General features: G+C 36.8%; 1 protein-coding gene across 5 annotated transcripts in view; it reads right to left on the bottom strand.

Annotated features, from left to right (window-relative positions):
- The window catches only part of USP37 (ubiquitin specific peptidase 37), an 81,479-nt gene that overhangs the window by 3,260 nt on the left and 61,971 nt on the right, over positions 1 to 16,248 (bottom strand). For all 5 annotated transcript variants that reach the window (XM_081260706.1, XM_081260704.1, XM_081260705.1 and 2 more), the window contains 5 exons: positions 10,925 to 11,091; positions 8,126 to 8,186; positions 3,030 to 3,145; positions 1,221 to 1,290; positions 521 to 659 (listed from right to left, as the gene is read on the bottom strand). In XM_081260706.1, coding sequence (XP_081116832.1) covers positions 521 to 659; positions 1,221 to 1,290; positions 3,030 to 3,145; positions 8,126 to 8,186; positions 10,925 to 11,091 — 553 coding nt within the window. The remainder of the gene's footprint in view (positions 1 to 520; positions 660 to 1,220; positions 1,291 to 3,029; positions 3,146 to 8,125; positions 8,187 to 10,924; positions 11,092 to 16,248) is intronic.

The raw sequence follows: 16,248 nt of genomic DNA on the forward strand, positions 1-16,248 counted from the left end.
GTTCAGAATCAAGGAATACACAGGAGAAAAAGTAACAGGAATGGACACTGATAAACCCTATACAATCCCATTTTGTGTTGCAATTTTATTAAATAAGCAGCCCACTTACTTCATCACCATCTTAACCCTCTGGGTGCTAATTTTGGAGAATAGCAGAAACTGCAATAGTTTTTAGCTTTAGTAAAAATGCTATATAGTTCCCATTCATATAAATCAGATTTCTAGCTGCAAAACTGAAAGACCAAAAACATTTGGGTTAGGACAGTTTCTATCATAAAACAGTTTAAAGTTCTGTACCTAGATGCTACTGTGTGATGAATAATTAGTCTGAGTACAGAGAAAATACTTTGCACTTATAAGGAAATATCAAGAGATGAGCACTAAGCAAAGATAACAAAAGTAAAAAAAAAAAGTAAAAAAAAAAAAAATCAACCAATCAAGTCATGGGAACATTTTATTCTCAAAGGAGGAGTTTGGATAATTTTTTGCCTGTTACTTTGGGTCTAGCAAAGTTTCTTACTTGTGCATGTAAAAGAAGATGTAGCCACTCCGATCCCGATCACTCTGCACAGCAGCCTCTTGGATTTTTGATACCTCTAGGTCATTATAAGTAAACCATGCCTGCTTCTTAATGTCATACACGTCACTAATATAATGACCTGAAACAAATAAAATCTTAAAATTGAGGTTTTCTAAAACATAAAAAATTTTTCTCAGACATAGGAAATTGAGAAACAGGCACCTCTTCTACTTGATTCTCAACAACATTTTTAAAATCCATTTGAAAAACATACAGAGAATTAAGGGATTTTTTTTTTGGGGGGGGCAGGTACTAGGGATTGAACCCAGAGGCACTTCATCACTGAGCAACATCCCCAGTCCTTTTTATTTTTTAGTTTGAGACAAGATCTTGCTAAATTGCTTAGGGCCTCACTAAGTTGCTTGAACTTGTGACTCTCCTGCATTGGCCTACCAAGTTGCTGGGATTACAGGTGTGCACTACCATGCCTGGAACAACTGAATAACTACATTCTACTCAGGGAAATAAGGGAATTTAGGTCATTTCTGAATAGAAAAATTGATGCTGATACAAGCACTTAATCCACAGTGTGTGATCAAAGTGTGTGTGTTTTTTTTTTTAAGCATTCAACTTATACCTTATAAAACTAGGCAAAGAGCAAGACAGTAAGGGGTAAATGCTGGCTAAAATGTCCATTTACCTGAAGATGAGGTGCTACCAATGTGACTGACAACACTGATGAGCCGATAGGAATGAGGGAGATTTCCTGTCTGGAAAACAGAAGTGGGGGTGACTCTTCATTTGAGTAAAAGCAAAACACTGAACTTGAATTTATTATCAAGCTGACAGAGGTAAGCTTCAGTGCATGGTATAGTCATGCTGGTTATGCTCTTCATACCCTTTGGTCCAAGAACCCACTCTCAACTAAGAGTTTATTCTAATGAAATAATTCAAAAGAAGAAAAGAGTATATATGTCAATTATTCACTGTAGCATTATCTATAATAATAATGAAAAAGTAGAGACTAACAATATACCCAATATAGCAGACTGGCTAATGGCATATCAATTCAATACAGTATTATTGAGTTATATAAAAAAATTGTGGATCAGCAATATGTTAACTTGATTTTCAACCTCTAAGAATGCACATAATAACTACAACCCTATAAAAAGTTATATTAACAGGAATTGGAATGGGAAAAAAAAGTTGCTATCTTGCTGTAGGGTTATGGCTAAACTTTTACATTTTAAATGTTTCAAAATGTTATTAAATACTGTCAGTAAAAAAAAAAAATGAAAAAGTGATAATCATGAACTGTACAGCACTGTAAGGTAAAAATTTGTGAAGGAATACTGCTATATGTAAACCAAAAACTATTAAAATGTTCATAAATTTTTATTCAGTAATTTATTGCTGAAGATTTATTTTGAATAAAGACATCTAAAATATGGAAAACACTATAATCACAGCTTGTGAGCGCATTATTATTATTTTTTACAATGAAAAATCATAACTACTTAAATGCTCAATGTTAGTTAAAAATAAATAGTACGGGGGCTGGGGATAGCTCAGTTGGTAGAGTGCTTGCCTTGAATGCACAAGGCTCTGGGTTCAATCCCCAGGACCAAAAGACAAAACAAACAAACAAAAAAATAGTATGTTAATTTGAGGGCATACAGTGTAGCCATTAAAAATAAAATCCTTACAGTCTTTTTTTGGTGCTATTGGGGATTGAATCCAGGGCCTTTTGCACATGAGGCAAACCCTCCACCAATGAGCTATACTCCTACAATTAGTCTTAAACCAGCAGGATAAATCTTTACTAATACAATAACATTTTTCAAGCACATGCAGAGACAGAGATGACAAAAGAATATGCTAACAGTAATTGTAGTAGGATAGTGGGATTCTGTGAGTTAAATTTTGGGAAAAAGACTATTATTTAAGGAAAGAGATCAACAGGCTCTAGCTGACATCACTAATCCAACAGTTTTCACTATTTAACTATAAAGATAATATGGTTACTTGGTGAATTTAAAGATAATTTAATATACATATGCCTTTATGCATACCATAATCATCAGGTTCTTTTATTTTACTTTTTAGTATCGGGGGTTGAACCCAGAGGTACTTAACCACTGAGATATACCCCCCTCCCTTTTTATATTTTATTTAGAGATGGATTCTTGCTAAGTTGCTGAGGCTGGCTTTGAACTTGTGATCATCCTGCCTCAGCCTTTCAAGCCACTGGGATCACAGACATATGCCACCATATCCAGCTCACAATCATGTTCTTATCTGACTAACATGCACATAAGATGGTCAGGATATATTTGTTTTGTTCTGAATTTTGTATGTAAGTAATGAATAGCAAACTTGAGAAAAAGAAGACCATTTGATGGTGGCTAAAAGGGCACAAATGAAACTGGTTGATGTTAAACGTGTGGTATTTGAAAATAAAGAACACTGACAACCGGACCAGTTCTACTCAGGGATAAAACATTACCTCAGCATTTCTTTTTAGTTCCTCAGCTTCAGCTTCTGTGTACTCCATATCAAAAATATCTTCATTTCCAGAATCCTCATCTGAGCCCAATGCATCCAGAAAAGAGTTGTTAAATTCTGAAGAACAGAAAACAAAAAGACTTTTTTGGTGGTACTGGGAATTGACCCTAGGGGTGCTACATCCTCAGCTTTTTAATTTTTAATTTTGACACAGTCTAAGTTGCCCAGGATGGCCTTGAATTGTATTCCTCCTATCTTAGTCTCTAGAGTAGCTAGGACTATAGGCATGTGCTACTGCGCCTCTCAAGATAAAAATCGTATAACATCATTGAGATGATTTAGGCTGGTGGCACATACCTGTAATCCCAGCAGGTTGGGAGGCTGTGAGGCAAGAGGATCATTAAATTCAAACCCAGCCTCAGTGAGGCCCTAAGCAACCTGGTGAAACCCTCTCTCAAAAATTCAGAAAAAAGGCTGGGGATGTGGCTCAGCAGTTAGATGCCCCTGGGTTCACTACCTGGGACCAAAAAAAAAAAAAAAAAAAAAATCCAGATAAAAAGATGATCTGGAAGATAAAATGCTTGAGGTACAAGCTTTATCATTCTAGGCAAACACAAAACACATTATTATTATTATTTTTGTGGTGCTGGGGATTGAACCCAGGGCCTTGTGCATGTGAGGCAGGCACTCTACCAACTGAGCTATATCCCCAGCCCACATAATATATTATTAAGGTTCAGTTACTCAGCCCATTCTGGGGTATAACACTGCAGACACAGATACCTGTAAATAAATGTTTCTTTTTTCTTTTGAATATATTTCTATGATAAAGGGATCTAACACTCATAGGAAAAGAGTAAAACTGAAAAAGAGTATGTATTTTACAAATAATCTAAGTTCACTAGTTCTATATCATAAAGACTGTTAGATTTGAAGTACTTGGTGCATATTGTAGGTGGCAATAGCAAATATGAATTATCCTTATAGAAAGGTCAATATCTTTCTTTCCCTCTCCCTCTTGGCTTCTCTCTTTTATGATACTGGGAACTGAATTCAGAGATGCTGCTCTATCACTGAGCTATACCCACAACGCTTTCTTTCTTTCTTTTTTTACTTTGAGATGGAGTATTGCTAAGTTGCCAAGGCTGGCCTCAACCCTGTAATCCTTCTGCCTCAGCCTCCCAGTAGATGAGATATAGACCTGCACCACTACACATGGCTTCTTCCTTTTTTTTTTAAATATGCATCTCCACTGGAAGAATCCATCTTCACTAATGATTTTATTTTTAAATTATTTGTTCTAATTATTTATACCTGACAGCAGAGTCACACCATTTGTGCAATCATACATGTACATAGGGTAATAATGTCCAGCTCTTTCCACCATCTTTCCCACACCCATGCCCCCTCCACTCCCTTCTGCACAATCCAAAGTTGCTCCATTCCTCCCTTGCCCCCCGCGTCCCACCCCACCTAATTATGGATCAGTATCCACTTTATCAGAGAAAAGATTTGGCCTTTGATTTTTTTGGGAATGTCTTATTTTGCTTATCATGATATTCTCCAACCCCATCCATTTACCTGTAAGCACCATAATTTCATTCTTCTTTAAGGCTGAGTAATATTCCATTGTGTAAATATACCACAGTTTCTTTTATTTTTATAAAATGTTTTTGGTTGTAGATGGACACAATACCTTTATTTTACTTATTTATTTTTATGTGGTGCTAACGATTGAACCTGGTGCCTCACACATGCTAGGCAAGAGCTCTAGAACTGAGCCACAACCACAGCCCCTCACTAATGATTTTAAATAAAGAATCTCAGGAGCATTTGTACATAAATGGGTTATTTCTTTAAAAATGTAACTGACATCACCAAAATCACAGCAGAGGACTGAACACTTAAGAATGAGAAGAACTGGAAAAGAGAACACAGCATCAAAATTCTGGAATCTGAAAATATATAGGTGACTGACTCTGTAGACCTAAGAAAGGCAAAGCCATATCCCAGCCGGGAAGAAAACAGCTAAGAACCAATACAATTTATATCACTGAATATTCAAAAGAAAGAAGACATGGAAGTACCATGTACCTCTAAAATTGGAGGCTAAGGAGGTGAGACAGTAAAGATTGAATGAAAGCTGTTTGAGAAGCAAACTCCTACATCCACTTCCCCCAACTTCATGTTGCTGCACAATGACAAAATTCTAGTCCTTTATTCTCTGGAGAGGTAAAACAGACTCTAGATTGGGGGAATGCCAAGCACAGGTGAGGTCATGAGTGCCATATGAAAACAGAGGAGTACTGATAGTTTGCATGTTGAATGATGAGTACAAAGACTCCCACCTACAGTTCTATCACTTCATACTTGGCTCCCACAGTCACCTTGGCTCTGAATCACCTCTTTCATCTTTAGGCAAAGGCAAGAGATTTGAAAAATATTTATATAGCCAGGCATGTAATCCCAGCAATTTGGAAGGCTGAGGTTGAGGACTGCAAGTTCAAAGCCAACCTCAACAACTTAGCGAGACCCTGTTTCAAAATAAAACATAAAAAAGGATTGGTTCCTTGGTTAAGTGCCACTGAGTTCAATCTCTGGTATCTTCCTCCAAAAAAGAATTTGATTAGCCTAAGAAAAAGGTTCAAAATACTAACATCATTTCCCCAAAAGTCTCACCCTATAAAACTCAAAGTTAACAAGTCCTATCTATTCATGTGCTTAGAGATTCTGATCAATATTTTAGTCTTCCATTCTTTTTTTTTTTTTTAGAATTTTAATATTTATTTTTTTAGTTTTTCGGCGGACACAACATCTTTGTTTGTATGTGGTGCTGAGGCTCGAACCCGTGTCGCACTGCATGCCAGGCAAGCGCGCTACCGCTTGAGCCACATCCCCAGCCCTAGTCTTCCATTCTTAATCATGAGCTGACAGCCAAGGATTACTGTCTATATGAAAAAAATCCTCTAATAAAGAATATAAAGACAATATCCAGGCACAGTGGCACACTCTTGTTAATACAGTGGCTCAGGAGGCTGAGGCCTCAGCAAAAGCAAGGTGCTAAGCAACTCAGTGAGACCGTCTCTAAAACTTAGAAGAGATGAGGCAATTAAGGTCTAGCACTAAATTTTGAATTTTGCCAATAAATATTTGTGTGTGTGCATGTGGGGGGTGGTAAAGAGGTCTAGCCCAGGAAGTCTGGATTACGGGAGTTTCAAGAAGAGAGAAAAGAAAATATAAGGAAATGAGAGAGAGAAAAAAATTGAAATTGAAAAACACAGATTTATAGATTAAAATGATTACTATATACAACACAATGATGTTGTTCACAAGGCACATTATTGTTAAACTTCATCACAATGGAAAAAAGAAGAGTTGGGGATGTACTTCAGTGGAAGAGTGCTTGCCTAGTGTACATGAGGCCTGGGTTTGAGCACAAGCATGATGAGAAGAGAAAAAAAAAAAAAAAAGAAACAAAGAAATAGAAGGTCTACAAGTTTCCAGAGAAAACAAGGTCACATCAGGATAAAGAAAGATTTATGTCTTTTCATACAGCAACTCTGCTCATGAATGAATGCTTTCAGGATGAATGCAAATGAATTCTATATTCAGCCAAACTATCAAATACTATGGTAGAATGGTAGAATAAAACTTGTAAGAACGCCAAAATATTTAAGCTATGTCCTCTTTCTTCTTTTCTTGTGTGTTTTTTTTTTTTTTTTTGGGGGGGGGAGGTACTAGGGTTTAAAATTAGGGTCTCATGCATACTAGGTAAGTGCTATGCCACTGAGCTACACTCCCAGCCCCCCATCTCTATTTTATTTTGTGACAGGGTCTTGCTTTTAGTCACCCAGGCTGGCTTTGGACTTATGATTAGCTGAGTCCTTCCTAGTAGGTAGCTGGGATTGTAGGCATGGGCTAAATGCCTTCTTTCTTAAAAAAAAAAAAAAAAAAAAAAAAAAAACTAGTGGAGGATGTTCTCCATTACACAAGTAGATCAAGCATGGGAAGAAAGAGGAAATAAGAAATTTGAACAATGAAGCATTAGAGGGAATTCCCAGGAGAATAGTTAGGGAGATCTCAGTATCTGTGAGGGATGTACAGGGGAACCAGTCCAGGAGGAAGTGATGTGACTTGAGACAGCTGGAACTGTTACCAATGTACTATCTTTTTAACCTGAAGATAAAATGTCTGGGTGAGCCTAGCTGGGATCCTTATTTGTAACTGTCTCAACCAAGTGCCAGTGAAATCCTTACTCTCACCTTCATACCTTGTTGATTAGGTCAGATAAAAACATTTATTTCATACTACTAAAGTGTTCAACTAGAGAAAGACCACAGTGATTTTAGAAATGGAAAACAGGAAGTCAGCCTAATCTCTCTGACTATCTCTCTCTATGTGCTTCTAGGACCTTGTCTACTTATTAGTTTTGCCAAATGCTTTGACTATGTGAACCTTATGCCACTGAATACTTGCTCAGGACTGCCTACTGATTTCAGAGTGAGCTCTTGAAAATTTGTGAGAAAACTGAAGTCACATTACATTGTCTTAGGAGTCTTTTTTTAAAATATTTTTTTTTAGTTGTAGATGGACACAATCTCGTAATTTTATTTATTTCTTTTTTATGTGGTGCTGAGGATCAAACCCATTGCCTCACACATGCCATATGAGCTCTCTACCACTGAGCCACAACCCCAGCCCAACAAGTTTTTTTTTTTTTTCCCCCACTGAACACAGGGCCCCCTGCAAGCTAGACTCCAGCCTTCTTCTAGGAGTCTTAGCAGTGGAAACATTAGTCTTTCATTAAACAGATTGTTCTTGCTATTTGAATTTTTAAAATAAAAAAAATGTTGTTTAGGAATAAGGTATATTATAGATGGCAAAAATCATTTTTCAAAAAGTAAGCTAAAGGTAAATACAAGTGTTAAAATAGTTATTTCCTGAGAGGGAGGAAAGGAAGAGATGTAGGTAACTTCGAAGGCTCTACTTCTGTACCTGGAGAGGCTCAAATCTGTTAACCTTAATGCATTTTATATGTTACTCTGTGTGTAATACATTTTACCATTTAGAAGAATGTAATTAAAATGATCTCCACACCTTGAAGACTTAATTCTGTAGCTCTTTTGAGGTCATCATCTTCTTTCTGTTCCCAAGCCTCCTAAAGGGACAAAAATAAAAACTAATGTATTTAAAGAGGTATTTATTAGATACATTTAATGAGGATAGATTTCTCTGGAAGTATTTTCTAATAATGCTTTCAGTAACCTCATGGATACCTGAAATTTTTTTTTTTTTTTATAAAGAGAGAGTGAGAGAGAGAATTTTTTTAATATTTATTTTTTAGTCATTGGCGGACACAACATCTTTGTTTGTATGTGGTGCTGAGGATCGAACCCGGGCCGCACGCATGCCAGGCGAGCGAACTACCGCTTGAGCCACATCCCCAGCCCAACCTGAAATGTTTTGAGGATGCGAAAAAACATTCTTTACTTTTTCTAACGCTGTTCTCTCTTAAGACACAACCTTGGGAGTTAAAAAGGCTTAAATGATATCTCCTCTGTCGGTGCCATCTGGCTTGCCAATTAAAAAAAAAAATTCAGTGTGACATTATGACATACTTTTCTTTCTTCTTAATGTATAAAATGCCTAGCATATAGTAGATACTTAGCAAACAGCTGTCTTTTCTTTCCCCAGATTTACAGCATCTACCAATTTCCATGGTATAAATACTCCCACTACAGCCAATTTTAAGTTACTCACATGACACTGAATGCAGAGTTGGGAAGAAGGGGACAACTGGCTCATATGAGCTAATGATGATCCACCACTAGCCCACCACTAACCCTGTTTGTGACAGCAAAATGAACAATATTTCCACGGATATTATGTATAATTTCTATTTTTATTCTTTTTTTGGTATTGGGGATTGAACTCAGGGGCACTTGACCACTGAGCCACATCCCCAGCCCTATTTTGTATCTGTTTTAGAGTCAGGGTCTCACTGAGTTGCTTAGCACCTCACTTTTGCTGAAGCTGGCTTTGAACTTGTGATCCTCCTGCCTCAGCCTCTTGAGTCTCTGGGATTACAGGCATGTGACACTGTACCAGGCCATGTTATTTTTCTGATATATCTGAGTTTCTCAAAGGTTGAGGATGTAATTAACAGCAGAACAGGGCAAAGCCCTGGGTTTCATCCCCAGTATTGCAAAAATCAGTAAATGAATAATGAAAAATGGTATGTCTAATATCTCCTGACAAATGCCTGGGTTTGATCCCTGGTAACACACACACACACACACACACACACACACACACACACACACAAGGGCAGCACAACTAAAGAAAAATATATAATGTATTTGAGTTTACGCTCATAAAATTTTATATATTTCTTAATTTTTCCAGAATAAGTCCATTCTGAAACAAACAGGTAAAAAAAAGAATTAACAGAATGACACAGATATACCAAACTAGACATTTCATCTTATAATCCTATTCTTATATCTGAGAAAAATAGGCTGTTCTTAACTGGGTCAGTTGACAGGAAAAAAGAAAATAAGGGGTACTTATGTTTTCCTCTATGAAGAACTCTAAGAAATTAGGTCTTTTTGGGGCTGGAGTTACGGCTCAGTGGTAGAGTACATGCATGTGAGGCACTGAATTTGATCCTCAGAACCACACAAAGATAAATAAATAAAGGTACTGTGTCTATTTACAACTAAAAGTGTGTGTGTATATGTGTATGTATATATGTGTATGTATATGTGTGTGTATACACATACACACACACACACACACACACACACACACACATATATACATATGAAAGAAAGAATATACCTTGGCAAGGCCTCTCTATTTTTTTTCCTTCTTCTTTCCACATTTTTGATGTTTTACATTAGAAAATAATGTTTCTAAGGGGCTGGAGATGTAGTTTAGTGGCAAAGTATTTGCCTAGCATATAAGGGCCCTGGCTTAGATCCCTAGCACCACAAAAACAAAAATAAACAACAAAAATGGAAAAACAGATTACTACATAAAGCAAAGAACAGATATGTTCTATTACCAAAGCCTGAAAGTTATATTTCAGATACTATTTCTGAGAATTTTATGTTCAAATAATTCATAGAATGCTGGGTGTGGTGACACATGCTTGTAATCTTGGCTACTCGGGAGGCTGAGGTGGGAGAATTGCAAGTTTGAGGCAATTTAGGGAGACCCTTTCTCAAAAAACAAGACAGAAATGGTTGGGAATGTAGCTCAGTCGTAGAGTGCTTGCCTAGCAAGCAAGTGTAAGGTCCTGGGGAGAGAAAAAGGGGGGAAAAATCATTGGAAAAGATTCATATCGTGAGAAAATAACCAGAACAAATGAACTGTCTTAAAATATTAATGATAAAATCATGGTAGTATACCTGCTATTTCCCCAGCTTGAAAAATAAGGTTGGAGTGGGAATAATCTCTAACATCCCATTTTGCTTTAAGCATGAAAATGAACTATAGCATGGAACATAACTGATAGTACATTCTGTTGCAAATGGATTTTCAAAATAGGAAAGTCTACTAACACATATGTTTCAAACCCAAAGCAAGCCCCAAATTAGATTTGGATTTTTCTGGGTTTTTTTTTTTTGGGGGGGGGCGTTGGGGGGAGCATTTTAAATTTAAGTTTGTTTTATTTAAGTTTAATGTTAATTCCATGCTGTGCTTCAGTAAGAACAATACAGATTCTGTAAGACAGATTGTTTTTTTCTGATGGACCAATAACAATGTACATAAATTACCTGGAATAATGCCTGAGACAGTAATTAATTGACGCATGTTAGTTATTTTTATTATTATTATTCCATTTCTTGGGAAATATAGGTGTAGAGAAAGTAGCAACAGAAAATTTCTTACTTGCTCTTGAAGACTCTGAGCTAATGCTTGCTGAAGCTCTTGTTCTTCCCTTTCACGCTCCATATCGTACTGCTGAAGCCAATCAACCTCTCCCTGAGATCCTTCTGGAGTTTTGTTTTCTTTATTCTCATCACAGTCTTTTGTGATCTCAGGAAAACCGGCAGGATCTGAAGAAGCAAAACATAATATTACTCTGGAAAATTCTCTTTAGAAAATAGAAATTTCTAGGGCTGAGGTTGTGGCTCAGTGGTAGAGAGCTTGCCCAGCACGTGTGAGGCACTGGGTTCAATTCTTAGCACCAATATAAATAAATGAATAAAATAAAGGTCCATCAACAACTTAAAAAATATTAAAAAAAAAAAAGAGAAAGAAAATAGAAATTTCTACACTAGAGTGACATCTACTGTTCAGAGAGTAATATACCCTACCAGTCATTTACAACTTGTTTGGACACACAATTCCATCTCACTACACCAGGGTTTTTTTTTTCATTTTCTTTCTTTTTTTTTTTTTTTTTTTTGAACTGGGGATTGAACCCGGGGGTGCTTAACCACTGAGTCACATTCCCAGCCCTTTTTTTAATATCTTATTTAGAAACAGGATCTTACTGATTTACTCAATTCTTGGCTAAATTGCTGAGGCTGTCTTTGAACTCACAATCCAACTGCCTCAGCCTCCCTAGCTGCTGGGATTACAGGTGTGTACTACCACACCTAGCTCATACATCAGGGATTCTTAACCTCAGGACTACTGACAATTTGGGTGGATGGGTGTTTTGGGGGAAGGGAAGAGTCTATCTTGTGCACTGCAGAATTTTAGCAGCATCCCTTCTATCTGACTACTAGATGCCAGTAGTAGTCACCCTCTCCAGCTTTGACAACCAAAAATGAAAGACATCTGTCAAATGTTCCCTAGAGGCAAAAGTGCCTAAGAACCACTGATTTATAGCAATGGTTATGAAACTTAAATGATCATCAGAAGCACACTATGGCTAGTGAAAAACAAATATCCATATTCATAGGTAACAGTGTCATATGACCAAGTACTAAAAATATTGTTTAGAGCAAGTGAAATAAGAATTAGGCTAAGGGCTGGGGGTGTGGCTCAGTGATAGCACATTTGCCTACTAATGTACAAGACCCTGGGCTTGATCCCTAGTACTGGGGGGTAGGGAGGAGCATTAGGCTAAACCGATTAAACTATTATTGAGATGTTCCCATTTATTACACTGTTGGTCAACTGAATGTGTTTTCACGTTAATAATCAAGCAGCGGATGGGAGAGTTGCTCATTGGTAGAACAAGTGTACATATAAAGCCCTGGGATTTAATTCTCAGCACCAAGAAGAAGAAAATTAAACAAGTTTTTTTTTTCTTTACAATTTTTAATAGAGATAAGAGTGGGAAAGAAGAAGAGTCTTAAGATATGTGTGTGTGTGTCTCTCAAACATTTACAAAATAAAAGTTTCTCATCCTCAGAATTAATGCAATTCTTACTTGGTCAATAAGAATTATATTTATACATTTTATTAATTTATTTAGTGGCACTTGAGATTAAACCCCAGGAGGCTTTACTACTGAGCTACATGCCAACCCTATTTATTTATGGTCCTGGGGATTGAACCCAGGACACTGTATCACAACCTTCAGCCCTAGCCCTTCTTTTATTTTTTGAGGGTCTCACTAAATTGCCAAGGCTGGCCTTAAACTTTTGAACCTTCAGCCTCAGCCTCCCCAGTCACTGGGATTACAAGGTGTCACGGTGCCCAGCTGCACAGTCATTCTATGTGACTATTTATTAGTTAGTATATGCTCTTCACCTACCCCAATACTGCATTTTAATACTTTTCTACTGCACAGATAACTCTGAAGCTTACAGCACCTTGATTTTAGAAATCACAACTAGTTATTTTTAATTGTACTAAATAGCTGAGTAAGTGAACATTTATCATTAAAATGAATGCTGAATATTCACTTGAGGAAAAGAAATTCAGAATTTATGCCCCAAATGTTCCTTTTATCCTTTTTGGCACTAGGGATTGAACCCAGGGGCACTTAACAAAATAAAAGTTTCTCATCCTCAGAATTAATGCAATTCTTACTTGGTCAATAAGAATTATCTTTATACACTGAGCCACATCCCCAGCTCTTTTTATTTTGTGACAGGGTCTTGCTAAATTGCTGAGGGCCTCATTAAGTTGCTGAGGCTGACCTCAAAACTTGTGTTCTTCCTGCCTCAGCTTCTAGAGTTGATGGGATAACAGGTATGTACCACCACACCCGCTCCAATTATTTGTTTTTTTTTCTTTTTGGGTACCAGGGATTGAACTCAGGGGCACTCAACCACTGAGCCATACCCCCAGCTTTATTTTGTATTTTATTTAGAGACAGGGTCTCACTGAGTTGCTTAGCACCTCACTTTTGCTGAGGTTGGCTTTGAACTCACAATCCTCCTGCCTTAGTCTCCCAAGCTACTGGGATTACAGGCATGCTCCAACTGTTTCTTTCTTTCTTTTTTTTAGAGAGAGAGAGAGAGAGAGAGAGAGAATTTTTTAATATTTATTTTTCAGTTTTCGATGGACACAAGATCTTTATTTTATTTTATGAGGTGCTGAGGATCGAACCCAGCGCCCCGCGCATGTCAGGCGAGCGTGTTACTGCTTGAGCCACATCCCCAGCCCCTCCAATTCTGTCTTAAAAATAAGTATAGTTAAAAAATAATTATACTGGAAACCATTTCTTCCTTCCTTCTATTATTGGAGGAAGAGGCTTTCCAATGGCCTGAAGCTCCAAAGCCTAGATGGTCTGGTCTGTCCCTATGGCCTTTGCTTACTAGACTGGGAATGGGTATTTAACTCAACAATTCAGATCTCTTCTGGAAATTTTAAATTGAGGCATACAAATTATATTTCAGTGGAAGAAAGATCTGAGGGTTGAGATTACTATAATAGAGTATAAAAGGAGCATAATTACTTTTATATCCAAACTTGTTTTTTAATTAACCAAATAATTTCCAGCAATATACCAATGTACCTCAGACAATCCTGAATTATAAAGTTTCCTTTGAGATGCAAAATTCAATATATATTTGTCTGTAGCACAAGATTATCAGACAGGTACAAAAACTACTACAGGGATAAATATGGCTACTTAGTAATAATCCATCTTTAAGAAGCTTATACAGGGGTTGGGGTTGTGGCTCAGTGGTAGAGCACTTACCTAGCATGTGTGAGGTACTGGGTACAATTCTCAGCACCGCATATAAATTAATAAAATAAAGGTCCATCAACAACTAATAAAAATTAAAAAAATTTAAAAGCATGCTTCAGTGAGTATTCTTTATTAAAAAAAGAAAAAAAATTATACAACATAGGGCTGGGGTTGTGGCTCAGTGTTAGAGTGCTTGCCTAGCATATGTGAGGCACTGGGTTCAATTCTTAGCACCAATATAAATAAATGAATAAAAGATATTTGTGAAAAAAAAGACAAAAAAAAGAAATAAAAGACTCAATTCCAGGAAGGTTTAAACGAAAAGAAAGAAAGAAAGAAACTTATACAATGTATAAAAAGGGATCCATCTGTAAAAACTCAACAGTCTTAAACTGAATATACCATTTGCCTCTTCTTTATTGCAATTAAAATCTGTTCCTTTTCTTATGTTGTATATTTCAGTGAATCAGATCAAACTTGTTTTTTAATTAACCAATAATTTTCAGCAGTATACCAATGTACCTCAGACAATCCTGAATTAAACTGTCCACAGGTTTTTTTTTTTTTTCCTGTAAAGACAGAAACCGGAGGGTCATTTTTTACTTCTCCCTCATTTACTACTCACCTCAGATAAATTATTATTTCCTATTTCTTGGATCCATCAATTTTTCTTCCTAAACACAAATCTTGGCTTAGAGCATCATTAACTATTTGGATTTTTGCAAGTAACTTCCTAACAGGTCTCACAGGATTACTCTGGTTATTCCTAATTTATGTGCTATCCTATGTATGGCCAGAAAAATATATTTTTTTTAAACATCAATCTTTATCAAACACGTGTTTGCTTAAAATATACACTAACTCCCTAATGCTTTTGAAATGAAACTCCAAACTCCTTAACTGCTTGGCTTTCTAGTCTCACTTTCTGCTTCTCCCCTTTAGCACTATAGGGAGAAGATCATTCTGAACTTTTTTTTAGGTCCACTAACTTGCCCAGCATTTCTCTTAAGACTTTGCACTCAATATTCTTCTGCTCATGTCTGGAGATTATGAAACCTTACTCAGCTAGTCTTCTGTCCCTCTTCAGGTGACTCACCACATGGCCAATCTATTGCATCACAAATATTCATTGAGAATCCACTATGTAGCTAGGCATTGTTACAAGCTGGGGATATAAAAAAGCAAGATGGTCCTTGCCTTCAAGGAGTCTAACTGCCAGGGCTCTGAGATGACAATTTGAGGGATACAGAGAAGGCCAGCATGGCAAAAGCAGCAGACTGAAAATGGGTTGAGTGAAGATAGGCCATAAGCAGCAGCTTGGATTTCTATACTAAGTGTACTGAGAAGTCACAATGAGTTTTAAGTATGAGACTGACATGATGTGAGTTATACTTTAGAAAGATTTTTTTGGCGTTTTTTTTTTTAATATTTATTTTTTAGTTTTTGGTGGACACAACATCTTTATTTTATTTTTATGGGTGCTGAGGATTGAGCCCAGTGCCCCGCGCATGCCAGGTGAGCGCGCTACCGCTTGAGCCACATCCCCAGCCCATGGCAGTTTTGTTTATTAAACAATCCATAGGGAGATAAGAGTAGAAGAGACATTATTTAGGAATCAGTTACTGGTCCAGGTCAGAGATATAAGTCTAAAGTTTTTGCCATAAAAATGTTATAGATGGTTGAATTCAGAACCTATGATGGAGGACCAGTTGACTAGATTTATTGATGGACTGAATACAAGGTATGAAGTAAAAAAAGGAAACATGTTTTTTGGCCTGAAAAATCTGGACAAATGGTGTACCATTTGCTGACATGGGAAAGACATAATTGGGCAGGAAAAGTAGAATCAGTATTAGATAGTCCAATGGAGATTTGAAATAGGTACTTCAATATAAAAACTTAAAGCTTAAGACAGAGATCTATGTTAAAGGTAAGAATTTGACCTTTTGTCAGTATGTGAGGCTGTGGGGCTATATGAATTACTTAAGGCAAGGCTTAAGTTGAACCTGAGCATGTGTCCTGGGAATACCTCAATAGTTAGAGCTCTGATGAGGCAAACAAACTTAAAAACTAAAAATATAAAAAATAAATAAAATGGAAAGTGGCTAGTTTATTA

This window comes from Spermophilus citellus, assembly GCF_964194105.1.
Source record: "Spermophilus citellus genome assembly, chromosome: 11".
Lineage (NCBI taxonomy): Eukaryota > Metazoa > Chordata > Mammalia > Rodentia > Sciuridae > Spermophilus > Spermophilus citellus.